This window comes from Sinohyriopsis cumingii, chromosome 17 (genome assembly GCF_028554795.1).
Source record: "Sinohyriopsis cumingii isolate HCF-2022 chromosome 17, ASM2855479v2, whole genome shotgun sequence".
NCBI lineage: Eukaryota > Metazoa > Mollusca > Bivalvia > Unionida > Unionidae > Sinohyriopsis > Sinohyriopsis cumingii.
The window spans coordinates 68,794,288-68,816,776 of record NC_142977.1 but is presented as its reverse complement, the minus strand read 5'-3'; the positions used below and the strand labels follow the sequence as shown (position 1 = coordinate 68,816,776).

Genomic DNA, 22,489 nt, shown 5'->3' with positions numbered 1-22,489 from the left:
CTCCCTAGATTTGTGCGGCATTCACCACTTTGCCTACTGGTATGGCATGGCCATTACGAGGCTGCAGATTTCCTTATCCGAGCTGGATGGGATCTGAGGGAAGAAACTTGGATTTATCTCCCGGGGAAGACAGATGAGCAGAATAGACTTCATGCAGAAATGCAGTTGCGTTTACGGAAGCCAAAGTTACTATCTCAAGCTTGTCGGGACCAAATACGAGAGTTTTTATGTTCGCTGACTGAAGGGAAGGAAATTTTCAGTCTCATTGATCAGTTACCGCTGCCGTCCAGACTAAAAATGGATCTGAAGATGCTAGAACTGTGATAATACATTTATATTTAAATGGAATATTGATTATTCCAAGTTAAAATTAGATGTTGAAGATATTGGATAATCAGTTATGTTGATGGTTGAAATGGTAGAATAGATGTTCAACGAAATTTCCCTCCACCAGCCACTCTGTACCCTTCTTTCTTGGCAGACTGCCAGCCCCTCTGTACCCAGCTTGCTCTTTTGTACCTGGCTTTCCCTCTGTACCCAGCTTTTTCTGCAACCTGCTGGCTTCTCAGTACCTGACTTCCTTGGCACTGACTGCTGGCCCTCTTTATCCAGTTTCTCAGCAGACTGACCACATATTTCTGTCATAGTATGACTATTTAAATACTAATCAAACTGACCACCTCTTTATAAAACAGCTAATATATTTGGACATTACAGTGTCTACCTGGTTTAGGTAGGTTTCGCTGTATAGGGATTATATGTTTAAAAGTTTACATTTTATGAATGGAGATTTGGAATCATGTGACATTGTGGGTTAAGATTCTCTTATAAGTGTTGTGGCAACTATTTGTGTTGTGAAATAGCATGTGGTTATTATTCACACATGCACCAGATAATGATTTTTTTTAAAAAAAGTGTTAGCATCATTTATAAATATTGTACATTAGCTTGTTTACAACATAAAATAAGGTAATTGATAATGAATGATGTACTAAATATACTGATATACTGTGATGTGCTAATTACACCACTCCCTTGATAAACTTGCATCCTGATAACATTTGAAACCACTTGTGACATGGGGTCATAACTAGCAAATACCAAGAACATTGGCCCCTATTTGTTTAACGTGAATAAAATTGTGACCAAAATTGGTACCTTGATATATTGCTTATTTTATCATCAAAAATGGTGGATAGTACCTAGAAATTTGAATCAACATAATGAAATTCTCAAGTCAAATATTTTGTTACATTTTCTTTCCAAACAGCAACAAATTTTTAAATCTTTTTATCATTGAAGAATATAAGAGATGGTTTCAATGGTCAGCGGCTGAAAGTTAAAAAATGTCATATATTGAAATCCTGGAAATTCTATTTACCCATTAGAGATATCAAATTCCTGGAAATTCTTTTTACCTATTAGAGCATCTGCCACTTTGAGGGACTCTTGTTTCAAATTCAATGTCCCAGCTAATTTACAGTATGTGATACCTGTTACGTTTTAATTTTAAAAATATGTTTTAATTATAAAAATTGTGATTTATGCTATTTACAATTCCTTTTGAAAAAAGGAGCATTCAGATTCTTAACAAACATGTTTCATCAGCATATAAAATGATTTTCTTGGAATTGGATGCCTAAAATGGAACATGTCAGATTTTGTAAAAATAATAATATTCATACATGGGTAACACTTCTTGTTCTAATTATTGAAATTTACAGATAATCAGAATTTAGATAATAAAAGTTTCCACTGTGACTTTTGATGAATTTGTACTGTAGAAAAATTAAAATTATGTAGAGGATTTTGCTGTAAGTCAGTATTTGATTTAAATACAGTTTAGTACATTCCATGATAAGCTTTCAAGTTCTGATTGGCTAACTAAAGGGATTTATTGTAGAGCTGATGATAGTGGTGAGCAAGACATAGTCATTTTTCTGCTTTGATTGTGGCCCAGGCCTACTTATTGTAGAATACTACACATTGATCTCAACCATGGAATACTGTACCTGGCAACAGTAATTACACCTTCTATAGTGTTGTCTGGTGGAGTGTAATGGCCAAAGCACTATACCTTCTACATTGTTGTCTGGTGTGGTGTAATACCCAAGGCACTATACCTTCTGCAGTGTTGCCTGGTGGAGTGTAATACCCAAGGTACTCTACCTTCTACAGTGTTGTCTGATGGAGTGTAATGGCCGAATCACTATACCTCCTACAGTGTTGTCTGGTGTGGTGTAATACCCAAGGCACTATACCTCCTACAGTGTTGTCTGGTGTGGTGTAATACCCAAGGCACTATACCTTCTACAGTGTTGTCTAGCCTATCATGTGCTGAAATATGGCATTAAACCCCACAACAACAACAAAAAATCTACAGTGTTGTCTGGTGTGGTGTAATACCCATGGCACTATACCTCCTAGTGTTGTCTGGTGTGGTGTAATACCCAAGGCACTATACCTTCTACAGTGTTGTCTGACGGAGTGTAATACCCAAGGTACTGTACTTCCTGAAGTGTTGTCTGATGGAGATCCTAATGTTGTGTCATGAAGTTTAGTGCCCAAGGTACTATGCCTCCTACAGTGTTGTTTGGTGGAATTATTGCCGAAGGCACTATAACTCCTACAGTATTGTCTGGTGGAGTGTAGTGCCCATGATACTATACATCTTGTGTTGTCTGGTTTATTGGAGTGCCCAAGGGACTAAACCTCTTTCATTATTGTCTGGTGACACATAGTGACTAAGATGAAGGCATTATATATGTTACAGCATTGTCTGGTTGAGTGTAGTGCACAAGGTAAGGGCACCATTATACCCCACTAGCCAACACTATAGGAAAACATTTCCCTTTTGACATCACACAATGGAATAATAGTGACATATTTTGATGGATGTAGAATGTAGTGATTTTTTCCAGAATAGAGGTTTTAACTTTTGAGACTTATGTTTCAGCAGTTGCAGTATGTGAGGTTTCTATTTAGCAGTGACAGCCAGTTGTACTTTTTACCAGTAATATTAAATTTTTTTAATACTAAACTATTATGACTACACCACACACTGTGGAAAGAACTCAAAATGTTTATGTAGATATGCCATCTAGTTGATATGCCATTTTATTACATTAGAAAATAAATAATGAAACAGTGTACTGTAATCTAAGCTTTAGGCTGAAATTAGCAACAAGAACACATCCCATCCTTTCTGTCATGAGCTTTATGCTGAGATTAAAAACAGAGACCTCTGTGCCCTCTCTGTCATGAACTTTAGGCTGAGGAAAGAAGGAAACTCCCTGCCCTTTCTGTCATAAACTTTAGGCTGAGATTAGACACAAAGACCTCTCTGCCCTTTCTGTCATGAGCTTTTGGCTGAGATCAGAAACAAGGACACTCCCTGCCCTCCCTGTCATGAACTGTAGGCTGAGATTAGAAACCAGAACATTCCCTGCACTCCCTGTCATGAACTTTAGGCTGAAGGTAGAAACAAGGACACTTCCTGCTCTCTCTGTAATGAGTGTGATTGGCTACTACATTTTGAAAATTGTCAGTAGAGAAGTATGACATGTACAGAAATTCAGGCCATATTTATATTTCTGTGGTTTATAAATTTTGATGAGATTTATTTACAAGATTTTATTCCAGGACTGCAAAAGTCAAAAAAATTTCTTCATTGCTTAATATATAATAGTTATAATGGATGTTGCAAGAAATATATAATTTGATCATCTGTTTATTTTTAACATGCTGTAAATGAACAAATTTAGCAAGTACAAGTTTTGGAAAATTGTAAAGGGAAACAAAATTGTCCTTAGTATTGTAATATTTTAATTGAATCTAATATGTTAGAGAATTCATGAAATTTGAAAATTGGTTACATATTGCATGAATGGCTGTAGTTAAGGGAAATTTATTTTGACCATTATTTACACATATGATCAAAGCATACAAGGACACATGAGTACATATGTAGTTCCTTTCTGGTGATATGAGCTAAAAACTAAACTAGTTGTCTATGTCACATGATGCAGTTGGAACCAGTGTAAATGATCCTTACAATGTCTTGGTAAATATGTGTCATACTTATGAGACAGAGTCCTTGTACAAACTAATACATGCAGACTCCTTCATTTGGTTTTGTATTTTGGCCCTCACTGTTTGGTTGAGAGGCTCTTTTTATGTCAGTTCTATAGTCTGAGTATACCTCCCCGTTTGTTTGTGCCTCTCTTCTGATTTCAATAATGAAAATCTTTAGTGTGATAAAAAATGCACAACTTAGCCCATTCACTCATTGATTTATAATTGATTTATAATTTCTAACCTGAATGTGACAAGAGTGGCCTCAACACTGTTATTCTCTGCGCCTTTCATGCTTAATGGACTTTCCATACTCAAATGGTGCCATGTTGCATACGCTATGGTCGAGTTGATTTCCTCAGACAACATAGTGACGTAGTTCATCCTATTCGATAACTGCCAGATAATTCCTTAAATTACCATAATGTTGAGAGTTTAGAGTTATATCCCTTTGCACACATGTACATAGAAATTACATAACTTGTTCAACCTGCATGAAAGGCAGATTTGTAGTTGTTATTCTGTTCCTTTGCTTGATTCTACATTGTAGATATCAGAAGCAGACGACATATTATTTTTCCTTAAATGTACATGTGCAGTCATGTATACACCCCTTCATTGAAAATGTACTTGTCCAGGGATTGGAAATGATTGGCAAACAGGGTTGTCTTTTAGACTGAAAACTTTCGTTTGGAATGAAACACGCAGATGATAACAGTGTTAGGGTCATAATCAGTTTGAAATTATAAATCCATAAGTGAACTATGTTCTGTGTATCTTTTGTCTCATTTGTGCTTTTTGTTTTTTAAATCAGTAGGGGGGTACAAACAAATGGGGAGGTATATTCAGATTAATGTTTTTTAAATCGGTAGGGGTGTACAAACAAATGGGGAGGTATATTCAGATTAATGTTTTTTAAATCAGTAGGGGTGTACAAACAAATGGGGAGGTATATTCAGGTTAATGTTTTTTAAATCAGTATTGGTGTACAAACAAAGGAGGAGGTATGTTCAGATTAATGTTTTTTAAATCAGTAGGGGTGTACAAACAAATGGGGAGGTATATTCAGATTAATGTTTTTTAAATCAGATGGGGTGTACAAACAAATGGGGAGGTATATTCAGATTATTGTTTTTTAAATCAGATGGGGTGTACAAACAAATGGGGAGGTATATTCAGATTATTGTTTTTTAAATCAGATGGGGTGTACAAACAAATGGGGAGGTATATTCAGATTAATGTTTTTTAAATCAGTAGGGGTGTACAAACAAATGGGGAGGTATATTCAGATTAATGTTTTTTAAATCAGATGGGGTGTACAAACAAATGGGGAGGTATATTCAGATTATTGTTTTTTAAATCAGTAGGGGTGTACAAACAAATGGGGAGGTATATTCAGATTATTGTTTTTTAAATCAGTAGGGGTGTACAAACAAATGGGGAGGTATATTCAGATTAATGTTTTTTAAATCAGATGGGGTGTACAAACAAATGGGGAGGTATATTCAGATTATTGTTTTTTAAATCAGATGGGGTGTACAAACAAATGGGGAGGTATATTCAGATTGTTGTTTTTTAAATCAGTAGGGGTGTACAAACAAATGGGGAGGTATATTCAGATTATTGTTTTTTAAATCAGTATTGGTGTACAAACAAATGGGGAGGTATATTCAGATTATTGTTTTTTAAATCAGTAGGGGTGTACAAACAAATCGGGAGGTATATTCAGATTAATGTTTTTTTAAATCAGATGGGGTGTACAAACAAATGGGGAGGTATATTCAGATTATTGTTTTTTAAATCAGATGGGGTGTACAAACAAATGGGGAGGTATGTTCAGATTATTGTTTTTTAAATCAGATGGGGTGTACAAACAAATGGGGAGGTATATTCAGATTATTGTTTTTTAAATCAGATGGGGTGTACAAACAAATGGGGAGGTATATTCAGATTATTGTTTTTTAAATCAGATGGGGTGCACAAACAAATGGGGAGGTATATTCAGATTAATGTTTTTTAAATCATTAGGGATGTACAAACAAATGGGGAGGTATATTCAGATTATTGTTTTTTAAATCAGTATTGGTGTACAAACAAAGGAGGAGGTATGTTCAGATTAATGGTTTTTAAATCAGTAGGGGTGTACAAACAAATGGGGAGGTATATTCAGATTATTGTTTTTTAAATCAGTAGGGGTGTACAAACAAAGGTGGAGGTATATTCAGATTATAGTGTATCTGAAGACTATGCTTTGGTCTTGTAAAAATTTATGACACATGATTGCAAGTAATATGATACTGAGTTTCATTCTTGATTTATTCCTGTATCAGCAAATAACCAAACAGTCCACTGCTGTGTTTTTATTCTACTATGACCATTAATTTGACCTGCATTATTTATGATAGACCAGATTTAAGATTTTGCAGCCGTAAAATAGCAATAGTAAATTCTAAAATATATGGTAATTTGCTACCATTGTGATGTCACCATGCTTTATGTAACATAATATCACAGTAGATACAATTTTTGGATCATTTTTCTCGCAGAATAATCTAAAATTTGTTAGTAAAGGAAAAATATTATTTGAGGATTTTAATATGTTAATGATTGTAACATAGTCATAAATATCCACTGCATCAAAATTATTGATTCAAGACCAGTTGTCAGGGCAGGGCACTTTCAGGTAAGGGCATTGGTTGCCTTTAAGGTCAAGATGCTGTTTGCCTCTTATGGCAGGGTGTTGGTTGCCTGTCAGGGCATTTTAAGCTTGGTCAAGTCTCTTCTACAGGCACTCTTTTTATGAAGAGGGCATTTTCGTGCACTTCACTAGTGCATTTAAAATACTATTTACACAGCAAGTCAAATATTGGGGTAAATGATGCCTAGTTGATGCCCAAAATGCACATGATAGAATTAAAACATGCACCATGTGTTAAACATTCAAAGATTTAAGACATTGTTCTAAAACAAGCTAAAGACAACATTTATCATCAGTGAGTAAAATTGTGATATTAAAACAACATTTGTTATCCTCACATCCCTGAAGATTAAACTTTTATTCTCAAAGCATATGGTCACAGACAACTACTTTTTTTAACAATTAACAGGACCAGCCTGTGCAATGTGGAATGTTAAATACTGTATTAAAAAAACCTAGGTAGCCAATTTGCTGAAAATAATTACTGGAGAAAAATTAAGCAAGTGTCAAACTTAAAACCATTTTCATTTTATTCACTGATCAGTGGAAATCTTAGTAGGACAGGTTTTATTGTAGGGACCTACAAGGGAAGTTTTCTTCAAACTGAGCTGCACAGCACTTCACTTTTGTCATTTTTAATGGTTTGGATAAATCACATGTTTTGCAAATTTTACTGTGAATATATAGTTGTTTTAAACAATATTGGAATTTGATTTTTCTGTGCCTGTAGGTTAGATCCCATCTGCTTTTCTGGTTACTTTTGGGGCCCTGAGTGGCCAAGAGGTCTAAAGCTTTCACCATTTAATTCACTGCCATCTCACCTCTGACTGCGTGGGTTTCATTCTTAGGCTCGGCTAACATGGGTACATGAGAAAGCCTCCCAGTAGCTTCTCGTGGATTGGTGGTTCTTCCTGGAGTTTTCCAGGGTTCTCCCTCTACCAGTTATACTGGCCGCATTGTATAGCCTATCTTGTGATGAAAAATGGTGTTAAACCTTACAAAAAAACCCAACTCTGTTTACTTTTTCACGTTGGTGATAATCTTATATTTGAGGCCTTTAGAATGTTACTGATGGTTATCAAATTTCAAGATGTTATTCTTTTCTTACATATTTTAGAACTGATCTGTTGGCCTAGTGGTTAAAGCATCCACCCCGGATGCAGAAGTTTGTGGGTTCGAACCCTTACCAAGTCATACCAAAGACTTCTAAAAATGGTACTAACATCCGCCTCACTAGGCACTCAGCATTAAGAGGTTAGTGTTAGGAATGGTCGGCCTGGTGTCAGGATAATGTGACTGGGTGGACATCATTCATCTTGTGTGTGGCACGATGCCCCAGTGCTAGACATCACTTTAAACTGCCACACTGCAGACATCATAGTGATATGACTGTAAAATTGTTAAAGCTACATTAAAAATCTAAATCACACACACATATTTTAGAAAACATTATGCATAATTCTGATACTATCAGAGTACCAGACAAAGATTTCACAAAATATTTTGTGACCTTTTTCTTAATTTCATGATATCCTGATTTTTTTCACAGTGTGAAATGCGTATAAAATGTCCTTTGGCTTGAATTTATATTGGTAACTTAAGGTTGCATGGAAAATGCATACAATCTGGATTGAAATGAGACTTCATGTGTTCCACATACAGTTTGAGTTACTCAAACCTGCATGTTATGGTATATGTGTTATCCATGCAGAATGCACTCTTTAAAGCACTCTCTTGTTACAATTCAGTAGTTGGGGTCCATAAATGCCAGCCTTGTAATGTACAGAACTATGATGTAGTGAGAACAGTGCTATGTACAGAACCATGATATAGTAAGTGCTGTGAATATGCACTGAACTATTGTTTACCTATTTTGACAGAATGTTGTCAGAATATTATGTTACAATGAGGAAATAAACTCATATTATTACATGCTCATTTTTTTCTCCATTAATTTTACATTGTCAGAATCGTGCAGTATTTATCCATACTGCACTGTTTCATAATGCATGAGACATGTCTAAAAATAGTACTGCCTGTTAGAAACCAATACAGATGCAATGGTTTAATTTTGTTCATGGGTCCAGATTGTGTTGCAGTTATGTACATTATAATGAGCGAGAGCTGTATAATGGTATCCATTGGAACCATGGAGAATACTGCCTTAAAGTGTGTCCACCTTATAACAAAGTTCATTGTATCTATAATTTTAGTATAACTCATTGAAATGGGATCCATGACCAGGAATGGTGTTATAATGAAGGGTGCTGTAGTGAGGGAATGCTGTATTATGATCCTCTTGGTTCAGAACATTAGAAGGAAAACATGTTGCCATAACAGTTTTCATATTCTTTGAGAAACTGATTTCAGGAAGTGAGATGGTCTAAAAATTATGTGAGATTTTTCCAAATTGATATCGTATGTGTGATTGAGTGATTGGTAGCCATTTTGGGTATTTCATCACAAGGAGCATTATGATGTCAAAATGGCATACTTTTGTCATTTTCTAAATATTGTGAACACTCAGCATTTGGTTTCTGAATATTTTGACCAGACTGGATTTAGTCTAATTCATTGGTTTCAGTTGATGCAACTGTAAAATTTCAATTATCTAGACTCATTGGGGACATGGATTTTGCCTGGATAATTGCTTGTCCAGAGGATCTGATTTTTGTCAGAAAGTAGAACTGTAAATGGAAATATTTGAATTAAATGCATCCAATAAGTTTGCATTTGATTGTATTAATACTGGTAGAAATTGACATTTGATTTTATTAATATCAGTAGGAATTGACATTTGATTCTATTATTATTGGTATGAATTTACATTTGATTCTATTAATATTGGTAGAAATTGACATTTGATTTTATTAATATTGGTAGAAATTGATGTTTGATTGTTATTAATATTGGTAGAGATTGACATTTAATTGTATTAATATCGGTAAAAAATTAAGTTTATTTTTACACATTCAACATGTTTAAGTGCAGAAAAAGTAGAAATAAGAAATTGACATTTGATTATAATAATATCAGTAGAAGTTGCTGCTTTTTAGACATTCAGCATAAGTAGAAATAATAGTAGAAATAATAAAAAATTTTTGAAAATCTAATTCAGTGCTAAAATTAATGATAAGTTTTCACATTTGTGCTTCACACCTACCAGAGATCTACTCTTACCATCCATGATGGAATGATAACATGGGTGTTATTTTATGTGTGGTGTTTGTGGAAGGGCATTAATTCAAAATAATTTTTGATGACATGGTTTCTATTCTTAATTATGCAGATAGGAGATTAACTCTTTATCAGCTGTTAAGTCACCATTGATCATTGACTGACAGTAAACTATGACATTTGTACTATTAAAAGTCTTTGGTTGATTATAATTCTTTAATTATGCTTAATTAGCTTGGGATTTCCAAACTAAATGTTGCCATGCGTGGCACTCACTTAGTAACAATTGAGCACACTATCTCCCTCCCCCTCCAAATTACATTTATTTTTTCTTTAATACATAATTTAATTATTCATAATACCAACATAATTATAACTGGACGAGATTATATTCAACTGTGTTTATGATTCATGGATGCATGTATATTGTAATAAGTGAGCATTTCAGGGGACATTGTCATGGTTTGTGTGAAGAAACAATCCAGACAATTGACATTATTCTGTTAAGTGTAGCATTCAGTGATAGGCTTTTCATTTGTTGCATTGTCTTTAAAGATCTCCTTGACTTGGACTATAAAGTATGATTCAAAATAAAAATGGCTGCTGGTCTGCTGTGTGCTGGTCATAGTCAACTTTCATTATCCTGGTATTGTAATCACAAAGTTGTTGTTTTCAATAGGTTTGCTAAACCATTGATAAATTGTGGAATATATTAAACTTTCTTTCAGAGGATATCATAAGTACATTAAGAAGAAGTACATCAGACCTTGTTTCTCTGCAAAAATTATAATGTAATGATTACTCCCCCCCACCCCAATCCTGAAACTGTTCATTGGACTGACCAACCTCAATTTTCTGTAAACTTGACAATGGAAACATTATATTTTTAGGCTTGAACAGATAAATTAGACATGGGTCATCTGAAATATATCAGCAATAAATAAAGTACAAGATATGCAAATGGTCTGGAACAATTTAAGTTTATTAATTGTAAGTGCATTTATTTGTAATGTAATTGTACAACTTGCAGTCAAATGATGTTTTTTTTTAATTTGAAATTCATATCACAGTATTCTATTAAGTCATCATGTATCGTTTTTTTAATTTTTATATCTTTTATTTACATGTCTAGTGCAATATTTATGTACATGCATCTTGTATGTATTACTGGCATGTACATGAATTTTTAAGCTTAAGCCTTTTCCTGCCATCTGCACGTTTGACACTGACACAGTCCTTAGGCTGGAGAGAGTCTATTTACTTTTTTTCTGGCCTTTCGGGGGCTGTAAGGAAAAACGTCAGATTAATAGTAATGATACAATTTAGTGTAAACCATATTGTCTATTTATTGTTCCCACTATTTCTTCATACTCTTCGATCCATAAAATTTGTTTTTAACTTTACCTCTTTAATTATTCAAATGCAAAATGTTGTACTGTTAAAAGGAAAGTCCATGTTTCATTTTTTAATTATGTATAGTATATAGGAGACATATTTGTTAGAATCTCCAAAGAAGCGGAATTTTTTTATTTCTGCGAAATCACTTGAAATGTACCGTATTATTGCTGCCACTATGAGCTTAAACTCAAGAGTACATTAAGTCCATACCAAACATGACTATTTACTTGCTAGTGTGACCTTTATAATGGTGACAGTAATAGAATAAACTCAAGAGTACATTAAGTCCATACCAAACATGACTATTTACTTGCTAGTGTGACCTTTATAATGGTGACAGTAATAGAATAAACTCAAGATTACATTAAGTCCATGCCAAACATGACTATTTACTTGCCAGTGTGACCTTATTAGATGACAGTAATAGAGGAACCAATGCTTTTAATTTTCATTTAATCATTTACTTTCACTCGGGCTGAAAATCATTAAAAAAACAAGTTGTTGGCAAAAAGGTACAGTAGAAATAAAAGCAACCATAACTTGAGGTTTAGTGTGGTTAAATGTTTGATTTCACGAACTGTTTCACTCCAACTGTTTGATTTCATGAACTGCTTAAATATTCAATTTCATGAACTGTTTCGCTCCAACATGCTTGTTACCTTAGAATATATTGCACTGCAGTAAACATAAATGAACCTTGTGACACAGTGAACTATTTGGGTATCTTCTGATGCTTTCCTACCATTTATACATTTTACCTCTGCAGTATGCTAGTTCTGAATACACTCTGGACATAATAGATTTTCAAAAGTTTGAACTAAAATATTTCCGTAAGTTAATATCTATCAAATAATAAAGATTGAAAATGGTCATGGACTTTCCTTTTAAGACTATGCAGATTTTAGTGCTTAAGAAATGGGTAAAATTTGAAAATTTTTGCAAAGATTTATTTGTATACCCTTAAAAATCAATAAAAACAAGTGTACCAAATCTTGTAGACAATACGTTACTTCACAAATTGAAACGATACATGTCATAACAAATGCATGTACTCAAACAATACGTTAACTCAGCAGAGCCAAAATATATTGAACTATGCATTTTTTCATGGGGAACGTTTTTATTTTCCATGATGCAAGTATTCAAACGACCAAGTGAATAACTTCTTGAGTTATGGCACCTGCTTTCCTAATGTCATGTGATGTCAGCATTACAAGAACCAATCACGGTCTTACCTTTATCTTGTCTTTTGTGATTGACATCTTTGCCAATTAAAACAATCAAGTCCTACTTTCATAAAACATCTCAGCTTTGAGCACATACTTAACTCAGACATTAAGACCTCGTTATTAATCAAGTATATTTTTGTATAACTCAGATATATTGGAATAAATTTTTTTGCTGTTGCCATGAAATCTCAGTAATCAGTGAGAGCTTCTGCTGTGTTTCATTTTTATTTCTAAGTCCAGTTGGCTACTGATTGGATTTACAGCATCATTATCGTGATAGTAAAGAGTAGTAAATTAAAATAATCCTATTGGAGGGATTTGGAAAGTTCCGATGGTCTAAGTCAGTCAGAATTTGGAATGCATAAGAATGTTGTAGCCTTATGTAGACCAATCAGATTCTTTGTGAGTAATAGGTCAACATGTCAACTTATAAAACATTAAACTATAACGGGAAAAGTACGATAGAATTTTTTTTATACACTGGCCACATTTAAAGGTGAAATTAAAAACTGAATATGCAGTAGATCTTTAAAAAATATTATGAGGGATCAAAGTTTTGAACTGAGTATGTGTTTATGCTGAGACACTTTTATGTGAGCAAGATCGGAAGTTTTTGTTCATTTGAAGATGTGATTCACTCACTAGTTATTCTTATGTCACTCAATGATGAGGACAGTTGTTAAACATCTGTTGTTGAAAGCATAATAGTATCAGTTTCCCATCATTGCAAAGCGCCTCGTTGAAAAAAATAATGTAATTTACTTCATTGAGAATTTAAATGTGAGACTAGTGTAGACTGATAAATCTGTCAGCTACTACATTGAGAACTTCAATATGAGACTGGAATACACTGATAAATCTGTCATTTACTTCAGTGACAATTTCATTGCAAGACTAGAGTAGACTGATAAATTTGTTAGCTACTACAATGAGAATTTTAAGATGAGACTTGAGTAGACTGATAAATCTGTCAGTTACTACACTGAGAATTTCAACACGAGACTGAAGTAGAGTAATAAATCTGTCAGTTACTACATTGAGAATTTCAGTGTGTGATTAGACTGATAAATTTGTTGGCTATTATTATTGAGAATTTAAAGATGAGACTAGAGTAGACTGATAAATTTGTCAGCTACTACATTGAGAATTTTAAGACGAGGCTTGAGTAGACTGATAAATCTGTCAGTTACTACATTGAGAATTTCAGTGACTTTTGAGTAGACTAGTAAATCTGTCAATTACTACATTGAGAATTTCAATGGTGAGACTGGAGTAGACTAATAAATCTGTCAGCTGCTACATTGAGAATTTCAATGGTGAGACTGGAGTAGACGAATAAATCTGTCAGTTACTACATTGAGAATTTCATTGTGAGACTAAAATAGACTGATAAATCTGTCAGTTGCTACATTGAGAATTTCAATGACTCTTGAGTAGACTGATAAATCTGTCAGTTACCACAATGATAATTTCAATGGCTCTTGAGTAGACTGATAAATCTGTCAGTTACCACAATGAGAATTTCAATGGCTCTTGAGTAGACTGATAAATCTGTCAGTTATTACAATGAGAATTTCAATGACTTTTGAGTAGACTGATAATTCTGTCAGTTACCACAATGAGAATTTCAGTGGCTCTTGAGTAGACTGATAAATCTGTCAGTTATTACAATGAGAGTTTCAATGACTCTTGAGTAAACTGATAAATCTCTCAGTTACCACAATGAGAATTTCAATGGCTTTTGAGTAGACTGATAAATCTGTAAGTTATTACAATGAGAATTTCAATGACTCTTGAGTAGACTGATAAATCTGTCAGTTACCACAATGAGAATTTCAATGGCTCTTGAGTAGACTGATAAATCTGTCAGTCACTACAATGAGAATTTCAATGGCTCTTGAGTAGACTGATAAATCTGTCAGTTACCACAATGAGAATTTCAATGGCTCTTGAGTAGACTGATAAATCTGTCAGTCACTACAATGAGAATTTCAATGACTCTTGAGTAGATTGATAAATCTTTCAGTTACCACAATGAGAATTTCAATGTGAGATTAGAGTAGACTAATAAATCTGTCAGTTACCACAATGAGAATTTCAATGGCTCTTGATGAGACTGATAAATCTGTCAGTTACCACAATGAGAATTTCAGTGACTCTTGAGTAGACTGATAAATCTGTCAGTTACCTCATTGAGAATTTCATTATGAGACTGGAGTAGACTGATAAATCTGTCAGTTACCACAATGAGAATTTCAATGGCTCTTGATGAGACTGATAAATCTGTCAGTTACCACAATGAGAATTTCAGTGACTCTTGAGTAGACTGATAAATCTCAGTTACCTCATTGACAATTTCAATATGAGACTGGAGTAGACTGATAAATCTGTCAGTTACCACAATGAGAAATTCAATGGCTCTTGATGAGACTGATAAATCTGTCAGTTACCACAATGAGAATTTCAGTGACTCTTGAGTAGACTGATAAATCTGTCAATTACCTCATTGACAATTTCAATATGAGACTGGAGTAGACTGATAAATCTGTCAGTTACCACAATGAGAATTTCAATGGCTCTTGATGAGACTGATAAATCTGTCAGTTACCACAATGAAAATTTCAGTGACTCTTGAGTAGACTGATAAATCTGTCAGTTACCTCATTGAGAATTTCAATATGAGACTGGAGTAGACTGATAAATCTGTCTCGATAATGAGAAGTTTATTGTGATGCTTGATTGTCATTAGAATAAAAATCTTTCATCAAGACATTTAACTTTTTAAGACTAGGGATATACTTATCAAGCAATTTAGATATGTTCCACAGCTAGAAACAGGGCTCTAAGTCCTGTTTTGGCTACATATAAATATGGAGTGTCAATAAAAAGAACTCAGATGTGTAAGCAATTGGTGCATGTCAAAGAACTAGTGTGTTCTGCTGGCTTTAAATAGTGAACCTTGTGTTGTCAAACCATTGTTAGGAGCATCAGCAATCAGGGAATATAAAAATCCTCTAAATAAGAAGAGTGCTGGAAATCTGATTTATTCAAGGTTTTTGTATAAATACGACTGAAATCAATTATTTTTCGTAAAAGTTATGCAGTAGAAACCAAATGAGGAGACAATCAAGGGCCATAACTCTTGTAAACAATACTGAGAACAATTGGAAATTAAACTAATTCAGGGTTTTATAATTATAACTCTGCATGCCAGACCTGATTGAAATCCAATAATCCTTGGTAAAGTAACACTTCAGAAAACAAAACTTTTGGAGAACAATCAGGGACCACAACTCCTGTAGTGAAATACTGGAAATCAAATTTATTCTGGGTGGCATCAATATAATGACTGGTACCAAATTTGGTTAAAAACCAAGAAACTTTTAAAAGTTATGGTTTGGAAAGCAATGTCAATAGGTCTGACAATCATCCTGAAAGTTAAACCCATTCTCATTAGTATAAATCTCCATAACAAACTTGGATGAAATCAACCAGCTCTGGTAAAGTTTTAAAGCAGAAACTAAAGTCAGGAGTACAGTCAATCAGGAGCATAGCTCTTGTAAATGATGCCCTAGAATGCTGGAAATCAAACTTTTTCATGTCTCCTCAATAAAAATCCCTACTGAAAAAAAAAGACTGAAATCCAAAACATCCTGGTAAGGATTTGCTGTGGAAACTGAAGTGAAGAGAGCAGACCACCAGGGAACATAACTCCTGGAAATGACATGGTGGAATTTTGGAAATCAAAGTCATTCACAGTCTTAAAAACATAGGGCCCAAACAAAGTAGCCTAGTTGAAATCATCAGCAAAGATGTGTTGCAGAAACCAAAGTTGGGCAATGGGGTACAGTAATTAGGAAAGCAGGGACCATATAGAGAAGGCTTGAAAATTTACATCTTTCAAGGCCTTAATCTGTATACCAAATCTGGGCACAATCCAACAATCCCAGTAATGTTATGTTGTGGAAACAAAATTGCCATTGGATATACAGAGAGACAGACATCACAATTACTATAGGGCTTTACCAGCTTTGTTGAATGGAACCTTAATGGTTATATCTAACCAGACAATATAACCATTATTATAATGTATTGACTGTACTTGATTTAAAAGAATATTAAACAAGCACCACATTGGTGGGTTACATGCATTTCGTTTATATAATCTCTAAATAACTGATTATTATTAACAGTTTTGATGGGCCATTGCTGTATTTTGCCAACTTTAGTTAGTTTATTTTTATTGTAACAGTTGGATTGGGTTGAAAGTAATTTTGAATAAAATATAATCAATCAAATTAAGATTCATGCCTTTAAAGGTAGTATTTCATTTAGTGCCATATTGGTTATGGGATTTTATATATTTAGAAATTCATTATCAAAATGAGAATTGAGCATTGTGTTCCAAGACGAAATTTTAATGAGTCCAGTAATCTAATTACCATGTTTAGTCACATCATCTCTAGCCAAGGTTCTAGTATGTTAATCCTATATTACACCTTGGCGGATCGAGCAGATATTTCAATGCCTTGTCCTAGTTACATCTATTGGATTTCAAGAGTTGCCTCCCTTAGTATCTAATGCCAATTATCCAATAGCGTGTAACATTGTTGCATGGTATATCAGCTAAAACTGGTGGAGGCAATTGACTTTAAAAGGATACTTTGTAAGTATAACATCAAAATTATGACTATGTACCAGAGAGAAGCCATTACAGGTTATTAGCTTATTTGAGTCCATTTAGGTTATGTGTTTGTCTCGATCAGGTAGGAACAGTGTTCAGATGTTTTGAACAACTTAATTTTGATTGGATGTGATGGCTTGCTGTCGCATCCAATGAAATTTACAGACTCAAAATACAGAAATATCTGCTCTATCTGCCGTGGTATATAAAGGGTTAACATATAGGAATTAAGGCTAGTGAAGATAATTTTGTCAACGATAAGCCAATTCTTGAGTATAAGCTCCCCCCTTTTCTATTTTGAAATTTTGGCCAATATTTACTATGGAGCTTCCTCCCCCTTTTTATTCTAAATTTTAACCAATATTTACTTAAGAGCCTCCCCCTTTCTATTCTAAATTTTGGCCAATATTTACTAAGGAGCCTCCTCCCCCTTTCTATTCTAAATTTTGGCCGATATTTACTAAGCAACCACCTCCCCCTTTCTATTCTAAATTTTGGCCAATATTTACTATGGAGCTTCCTCCCCCTTTCTATTCTAAATTTTAACCTATATTTTCTTAAGAGCCTCCCCCTTTCTATTCTAATTTTTGGACAATATTTACTATGGAGCCTTCTCCCCCTTTCTATTCTAAATTTTGGCCAATATTTACTATGGAGCTTCCTCCCCCTTTCTATTCTAAATTTTAACCAATATTTACTTTGAGCCTCCCCCTTTCTATTCTAAATTTTGACCAATATTTACTATGGAGCCTCCTCACCCTTTCTATTATAAATTTTAATCAATATTTACTTAGGAGCCTCCTCCCCCTTTCTATTATAAATTTTGACCAATATTTACTTAGGAGCCTCCTCCTTTTTATTCTAAACTTTGGCCAATATTTATGAATGAGCCTCCTCCCCCTTTCTATTCTAAACTATGGCCAATATTTACTAAGGAGCTTCCTCCCCTTTCTATTCTAAACTATGGCCAATATTTACTATGGAGCCTCCTCCCCCTTTCTATTCTAAATTTTTACCAATATTTACTTAGGAGCCTCCTCCCCGTTTCTATTCTAAACTTTGGCCAATATTTAAGAATGAGCCCCCTCCCCCTTTCTATTCTAAATTTTGGCCAAAGTTTACTAAGGCGCCTCCTCCCCCTTGCTGTTTGGCCAATATTAACTAAGAATAAATTCCCCTTTCTATTCTAAATTTTGGCCAATATTTACTAAGGAGCCTCCTCCCCCTGTATATTCTAAATTTTGCCAAATATTTACTTAGGAGCCTCCCCATTTTTATTCTAAACTTTGGCCAAAGTTTACTATGGAGTCTCCTCCCCCTTGCTATTCTAAATTTTGGCCAAAGTTTACTATGGAGCCTCCTCCCACTTGCTATTCTAAATTTTGGCCAATATTTAATAAGAATAAATTTGAGAACAAGTCTCCCTTTATATTTTAACAAATTTAATTTGATGATCTCTGTTGTTATCAGGGAACAATTACTGTTGATGAAATCCAGACTGTTATTATGAAGAATTGATTTTCTCCCATCATTCATTGCTATACATATAACTGTGTTAATATCTTATAGACTGTTATTATTATACCCACAGCTTGGGAAGCATTATCATTTAAACTATGCAAATGCTGTTATACACACCTCTGCAGGTGATCAAACATTTTACCAGAAATATACCATTCTGTGGGAATTTCTAGCAGTAGAGATTTTAGCAAGTAAGAAATCTAAAATTCAAATGGCAAAATTAAATCCTGTTAAAATGTATAAATTTAAATCCAGTTAAAATGTATAAATTTAAATTCTATAATCTCTTGATCCATACTTGCTACAATGTCAACACCTTTTTGGTAAACAAATCTCTAACAACTTCAACACCCTTTTGGTAAACAAATCTCTAACAACTTTCAACACCCTTTTGGTAAACAAACCTCTGACAACTTCAACACCCTTTTGGTAAACAAACCTCTGACAACTTCAACACCCTTTTGGTAAACAAACCTCTAACAACTTCAACACCCTTTTGGTAAACAAACCTCTAACAACTTCAACACCCTTTTTGGTAAACAAACCTCTGACAACTTCAACACCCTTTTGGTAAACAAACCTCTGACAACTTCAACACCCTTTTGGTAAACAAGTGTCTAACAACTTCAGCACCCTTTTGGTAAACAAATCTCTAACAACTTTCAACACCCTTTTGATAAACAAACCTCTAACAAGTTCAACACCCTTTTGGTAAACAAATCTCTAAAACTTAGGTTCATGAAGAAATTACCACTATACAGTTTGGGAATTTTTATTTAAAATTATAGTTAAAATGCAAACTGGAAGTATGAATTAATCTGAAAGAATAGTATCTGTATGTCTTACACATTTTGCACAATTCTTGCCTGTTGATATTGACATAGATAACTGTAGAGCTGCACAGCAAAAGATGGAAGAAACTACAAGGAATATGAAAAATAATAAAATGCTGGGTTCTCAAAATGCTTTTAAGAACAGCACATTATATGTATTTTTATTGCGGGTTGAATTTCTTGATAATTGTTTGACAAATTATTGAGTGTAAACTGAAACTTAAAGAACAGTTCATGGAGACGGGGTCTTTTTCAGCCATGTACTTTGATCTATACATGTACCAAGTTACTCAAACTTTAGCAAGGAGGCATTATTTAATTTAAAATATATTTGTAAGTTCATAGTGTAAGGAACATATTTTGAATTGTTTTTGTCAACTTAATGACACTGTTTGTGATATTCAATAAACTGCTGTAAAAAGCATTTCATGATGTCCTTTTTGTCAGTAGACACCCATTCAGTGATACTTTCCCTGGCAGACACCTCCTTACACTGATGCTTTCTTTTACACTCTCTGCCATCTGGATAGTTGTGGTATCTTATTATCAGTAACACACTGAACTCAATCCTAGGTTCAGTCTACCAGCTGATTGGGTTCCTCAGTGTGTTGTTCGGTAAGGTACTTAGCATCCATTTCCTCTGCATGATATAGCCAACAGTGTATTGAAAGTGTTAAACAAACCAACCAACAAAAACAACATCTCTTGTCTTTCCTATATTCTTGGTACCAGGTGGCCATTCTATTTAAGATTGGATACAAAATAAAATTGCATAAGATAATGTTAAACTTAATATGACTGCCATTGGGTCATACTTGCTTGTTTGACCATATATGACTGCCATTGGGTCATACTTGCTTGTTTGACCATATAAACCATCTGTGTGTATCATTTCCAAGTTCCATTCTTACATCAATCAATGTATATTAATCTATATATTTTTAGTTGGTATAAAAACCACCTGTTCATAAAAATAACTATTAGACCCTATCCAAACTAACTGATATATACATATTATACTTTATCATTGGAATACACAGTTGGTACAAGTATCATATATATACATGTAATATATATATTGTCTCATGCAGGAAATTGACTCTGATACAAATACTTCACTAATCATGTAGCTCTCTTGCACTTATCCTGCAAACACGGATGAAACAAGGTCAAAGAAAATGACTTGGAATGCAAAATAACTCACTAAATTATAGGAATGTAACACTCGGGCATATGTCCATTGTTTTCTCTTCAGAAATGTAAGGGACATAAATGACACCAACATGATCAAACAACTTTTATATATATATATATATATATATATATATACATTTCTTACCATGTATAAAGGTAGTAGCTTATTAATGCACTGCACACAAACAGCCTATTATGAAGATAAATGTTTTGCAGCAGGTATGCAAATGACAGTTTGCAAAATTCTGAAGCTACCATATTACTCTGTTTAAAATTGTTAATAGTTTTGTTATTTTGAAAAGTGACATTTTTTTATAGAAAGGACAAGTTTGAATAAAAGCAGATTTGGGCCCAAATTAGCTATAAAGTACATTATAATTTTAAAAAATTTAGAGTACAGTAATTCGAAAAGTGACATTTTCTTAAACAGAAAGGACAAGTTTGAATAATGGCAGATTTGGACCCCAATTTAACAATAAAGTGTTTTGTAAGGCATTTGTTATGGTTTAGCACAATCACTCTATGTCCATTGTAACATGTATACTTGTAATACTGTGAAATGAACATTTAATTTGTTCCTAAATTGGCATCTGTTCACCCAAAACCTCATATAGTTACATTTTCAGACTCCTCAGAAACTATCAGCACAATTGAGAACATGTTTGATTTTTTAACAGAAAACGCTTTTTCTAACCAATTCATATGCAAATTTCTAAAGTGCTCTCTTTTATGCCGATCCTAATGAACAGAAAAATGAAGACAAACCATATTTGTACCTCACCCGTTAAAATGTTCATCACTACATTGTCCTAAAAACATTTTATCACAAAAATGCTGTCATCTTTTTCATGAAACAAAACTGACTTTCAAATGTTGACTGGCATTTGTTGGAAGATTTTAGAAATTATTGTCTTTCTTTCTGATTTCATTCTGGGGTACTATTTCTTTTCTTCCAATCCTTATCGAACTGAATACTGGGAAGATGGTAGTTAAAAAGATTTTAAAAAAAGAGAAATGTAAAGGTTGACAACCTACAGCAAGGACAGGTAGCCTATGTCATTATTTTATTAATGGGATCTGAAAAATGCCTTGGTGATAAGAAACAAAAATTATGATGTATTTCTTCTTCACCTTGACAGTTTTAAATTGTTTTTGATATTGTAATTTCATTCTACCCTTATATTAAAGCAAAAACTTAAATGAACTCTGACAAACATAATCAAAATGATTGATAATGCAAATCGTACTGATATGAATCACACCCATACAAGCTTTGATAATACCGAAATTAGCACTGAATCCAGTTAACATGCAATATTTGCTAGCATATTTTTATTCATTCTGTTCCATTTGATGAATTACTTAGGACACAACTACAACATATCCTCTGCTATAGAGAAAAATGAAGACTATATCTTGGTGTATAGCAGAGCTGTACTTTTATGAATTAGACATTACTTAATGCAATGGCATACCAAACAAAAATTAAAAAGAAGTTAATTTGGGGGATATATATTCACCTTAAGGAACATAACAGGGACAAAAGATATCTATATAAAGTAATTTGTCAACTAGGCTGCAATATAACTGCAGTGACATAAAGATACCCTGGCTATCTTCATTATTACAAGATACCATGGTTATCTTCATTAATACAAGATACAATGGTTATCTTCATTAT

The 22,489-nt window shown here is 33.7% G+C and overlaps 2 protein-coding genes across 2 annotated transcripts in view; one reads left to right on the top strand and one right to left on the bottom strand.

Annotated features, from left to right (window-relative positions):
• LOC149779176 (transient receptor potential cation channel subfamily A member 1-like) overlaps positions 1–11,876 on the top strand; it is a 57,483-nt gene extending 45,607 nt beyond the window's left edge. Inside the window, exon 5 of the mRNA XM_089939742.1 lies at positions 9–11,876. Coding sequence (XP_089795868.1) covers positions 9–324 — 316 coding nt within the window. The 3' untranslated portion in view covers positions 325–11,876. The remainder of the gene's footprint in view (positions 1–8) is intronic.
• The window catches only part of LOC149779175 (ankyrin repeat domain-containing protein 45-like), a 27,542-nt gene continuing 15,961 nt past the window's right edge, over positions 10,909–22,489 (bottom strand). Inside the window, exon 5 of the mRNA XM_089939744.1 lies at positions 10,909–11,232. Within this exon, the coding sequence (XP_089795870.1) occupies positions 11,207–11,232 (26 nt within the window). The 3' untranslated portion in view covers positions 10,909–11,206. The remainder of the gene's footprint in view (positions 11,233–22,489) is intronic.